General features: G+C 40.6%; 1 protein-coding gene across 1 annotated transcript; it reads right to left on the reverse strand.

Annotated features, from left to right (window-relative positions):
- Positions 1–863: 863 nt before the first annotated feature.
- Positions 864–3211, reverse strand: LOC124112679. The gene is made up of 4 exons (XM_046472812.2): positions 3074–3211; positions 2813–2925; positions 2047–2133; positions 864–1805 (listed from the first exon to the last, which is right to left on the reverse strand). Exons 1-4 carry the CDS (start codon positions 3157–3159, stop codon positions 1645–1647), a joined length of 447 nt encoding a protein of 148 aa, XP_046328768.2. The 5' UTR covers positions 3160–3211; the 3' UTR covers positions 864–1644.
- Positions 3212–3590: the final 379 nt, after the last annotated feature.

Below are 3590 nucleotides of genomic sequence, written 5' to 3' on the forward strand. Positions count from 1 at the left end.
TTCGTGTGAGCTTATGTTATCCGTTTTATAATGACGATTCACATGGACATGTGGTCAAGTATTCTAAAACACGTGTATATTTTCTTTACGTACGTGGTGACACAGAGAGCTTTGTATTTACACTGAAAATGTGTATTGAGTATTTTATGACCATGAATATAATTATATTTTCCGTTTAATATATATAAGTGTTAAAACTGTTACACAATAGATATGGAAAAAAATGTATTCCAAATATATAAAACAAAAGCCCAAAATAATCATTCTTGAATCATAAAAAAACCCGTTCCTTTGTGTCCCCTTCGCCCTTATAACATACTACATTATATGAATATTCATATGACCATAATATCAGCTCCTTGAGGATCCACCAGCTGTTTGACACAGGAACAGTAACAAAATCAGACTTATTATTTTATCATTTAATAATCCAAATATTCATCAAGTACATGGAAAATAATTTCTTTTATAGCTAAAATGGATAGAATCATCAGTAAACCGCCCGCATGTTATCAAGAATCAGCGGGCCACTGTAACTTGATAATGCCCTCATATGGCTTGACGACGGGCCATTATCACGTCCGTTGTTGGGTGACGTCATACGGTAGGCATAGGTGACGTCACGTTAAATAGTGACGTCATCTGGTTTGTTCTATGACGTTTCCATATTTGTAATAGTGGGTCAGTGACATTTGTGTTAATTGCAGTAAATGTTTCAAAACCGATATTGTTGTTTCTTTTTATTTGATACAAAATTCCATCCATTTTATCTATAATAACGGTAACGCTATTCTTCAGGGCATTATCATTTGCAGAAGCCCTCGGTCTTCTCAACTAATGGAAGACCTCGGGCTTCTGCAAATGATAATGCCCTGAAAAATAGCGTTACCCTTATATTATGAGTGCAAACACTCGCGCCTAAACGACACCTCCCACTGTCTGTGGGTGACCAAACACGCCTGTCACTATAGTAAAGCTACAATGGGATTAAGTCATGTCCCTATGCCATCGATTTATCTTCAAGTCAAAGTGTAAACACAGTTTCTGTTTAACAGAATATCTGCCGTTTTTTCAGAACTATTGACAAACATGTGCGGAAAAACTTCGTATCTCTGAAAATGCATGCCATATGATTAGCAGTAGACCGAAACATGTATGTGTGTCTTATTGTTTGTTGGCATTGTTAACAACGATCTGCTTTGGATAAAGTTCTGCAATGACGTTATTATTGTCGATCCACTCTCTGTTATGTCGTCATTAGTGTCCCATTTTCTGCTATGACGTCATTATTGCCCCTTTTCTGCCACGGTGTTATTATTGTCGAGCCACTGTCTGCTATGACGTCATTAGTGTCCCATTTTCTGCTATGACGTCATTATTGCCCCTTTGTCTGCTATGGCGTCATTATTGTCGACCCACTCTCTGCTATGACGTCATTAGTGTCCCATTTTCTGCTATGACGTCATTATTGCCCCTTTTCTGCCATGGTGTTATTATTGTCGAGCCACTGTCTGCTATGACGTCATTATTGTCCCACTTTCTACCATGACGTCATTATTGTCGATATTACTTCTTGGGTTTACTTCTAGCGAGTTTTGAACATTTATGTCTGATTTCCTTCTGTATATCCTCACAGTCGCCAATTTAATGAAGTGTATAGAGGATGCTGTCCACTGAAACTGCTGGTCCATACTGGGACTCCGCCCACCACTGCAGGACTTGATACACCTGCTCAGGGACACCGTGGACATCCAGTTCCACCTGCTCGCACTTGTAGTGAACACTAGCATTGAAGTCAGTATCTCCTGAAACCATTTCAGAGGTAATTATACAAACGATCAAAAGACAGAACGTAATGCATTTGGGATCCCACGTGTCTAAGGTTTCTTTTTCAAAATACACGTCTTGTCGTTCCACAAATGCTGGTAAAATACTTCTGAATCAGGGTTTACTGTTAAATTAAATGTTCGGACGACATATTTTGAAGCACTGACCCAAAACATATCCGGTAATTAACTGAATTCCCAGATCCCAGTTTCAATGTACCTGGTAAATTCCGCATAAATGTTTTCCAGTTGTGTGTCAGTGTTCGGGACAATATCAGAAATACTTCTTTTGTCCATGTGTTAGGATCTGAAAAGATGGTAATGATGAACATATGATCAGGTTTCACTTTAGTGAGATGTCAGTTTAGATATTTGTATTTATATTCGCATGTTTCACAAGTTATGTGCTAGTTTGAACATGTTGAGGTTGCCAAACATCACAATGTAACGAGTACCAGCATGTCGGAGAATTGTAATTAAGGTTCCTCCTGATCTGAACACTTGGGTGAGTGAGTGAATTAAGATCAGAATACATATTGGCATTTAAGCCATATTGTGACAAGTATATGAGGCTGTAAGACATTAACAGTCACACACACACACACACACACACACACACACACACACACACACACACACACACACACACGTAAATACATTCAAAATAATGGCGTGTCAGCTTAGTGTGAGGAGAAAACCCGAAGTGTCAGCTTAGTAAGGTAGGTAGGCCCGAAGTGACGAAGGACCTAGACGTTTACCGCTTTTGCGAAACCCACGGGCACGGGTATGATGCTGATAGCGTTCGGGTTAACGCGTGTCCAGATAAACGAAGCTGGAATTCGAAAGCTCGATCATAGGTTTCTGGCATGCCCAAGGGACGCAACTCTGCACACGCTTTGTCGCGCCCCAGGCAGATAGACCACCCATGTCCCCGTAGAGTATATAGATAGTGTGTACAGAATGACGAATGATGACGGGAGGCACACCTCCAAGTTCCGGGAACTGTGCATGATGACATGTTGACGTGGAAGAAGATAACGACACTGGTCGAGGAGGAAGAAGCGGGAAAGATTTGGCATCATGCTTGCCAGGGTCAGGGCTGAAGCATCAAGAATAAAACTGATTATCATTCTATTCAATTTCCAACAGGTATCCTCAGATAACAAACATGTAACCTAATAAATAAATATGGTCTCTACAGTAAACTATTATTAAATCTGTCATAAGGATTTAGTAATTGTCGTCACCTTTCTGCGTTGTGCCGTAAAATGATGGCGTGCTTCCTTCTCTTAAGGTAGAATACAAGAGACAACCCTGCCAGAACTATCACCATGACGACCCCCAATTAGCTGATAAACCCAACTCACTCGCTCACTCACTTGTTCTGAAACCGCATTATCGGGGTGTTCAAGAAGGGAGCTAACTCTGCTAGCCTAATTATAATCGAAAGTGCAAGGGGCCCACTTTCGAAACTAAAGGCTCTTGCATTCGTGACCAACTCGTGTCATTACGGGACAAGCCGAATGACAGTTTACGAATGCAGGCTCTTGTAGAGAATGTACTGCATGTACTAGGGTTGATTTGTAAGTTCTGAGCGTCACATAGGAGAAATCGCATAATAGTGAAATCTTTTGTTGGGGACATCCTTGAGTCAATTGTGTAACTTGTGTCACTGTAACAAGTAAATAAATACGCAGGGGTCCTTTGGAAGAAAGACACCTGTGGATTGTGCAGTGATATGAATCACTGATAATGCGGTGTCGC

This window comes from Haliotis rufescens, unplaced genomic scaffold (assembly GCF_023055435.1).
Source record: "Haliotis rufescens isolate VD_foot unplaced genomic scaffold, xgHalRufe1.0.p SCAF_105, whole genome shotgun sequence".
NCBI lineage: Eukaryota > Metazoa > Mollusca > Gastropoda > Lepetellida > Haliotidae > Haliotis > Haliotis rufescens.

What these genes read in the sequence shown, in the direction of transcription:
- LOC124112679 (XM_046472812.2), bottom strand. Translation starts at nt 3,159, where the DNA reads ATGGTGATAGTTCTGGCAGGGTTGTCTCTTGTATTCTACCTTAAGAGA. An exon ending in TTACGGCACAACGCAGAAAG is followed by an intron (nt 2,926 to 3,073) that starts GTGACGACAATT and finishes TTGATGCTTCAG; the next exon opens with CCCTGACCCTGGCAAGCATG. An exon ending in ATTTATGCGGAATTTACCAG is followed by an intron (nt 1,806 to 2,046) that starts GTACATTGAAAC and finishes AAATGGTTTCAG; the next exon opens with GAGATACTGACTTCAATGCT.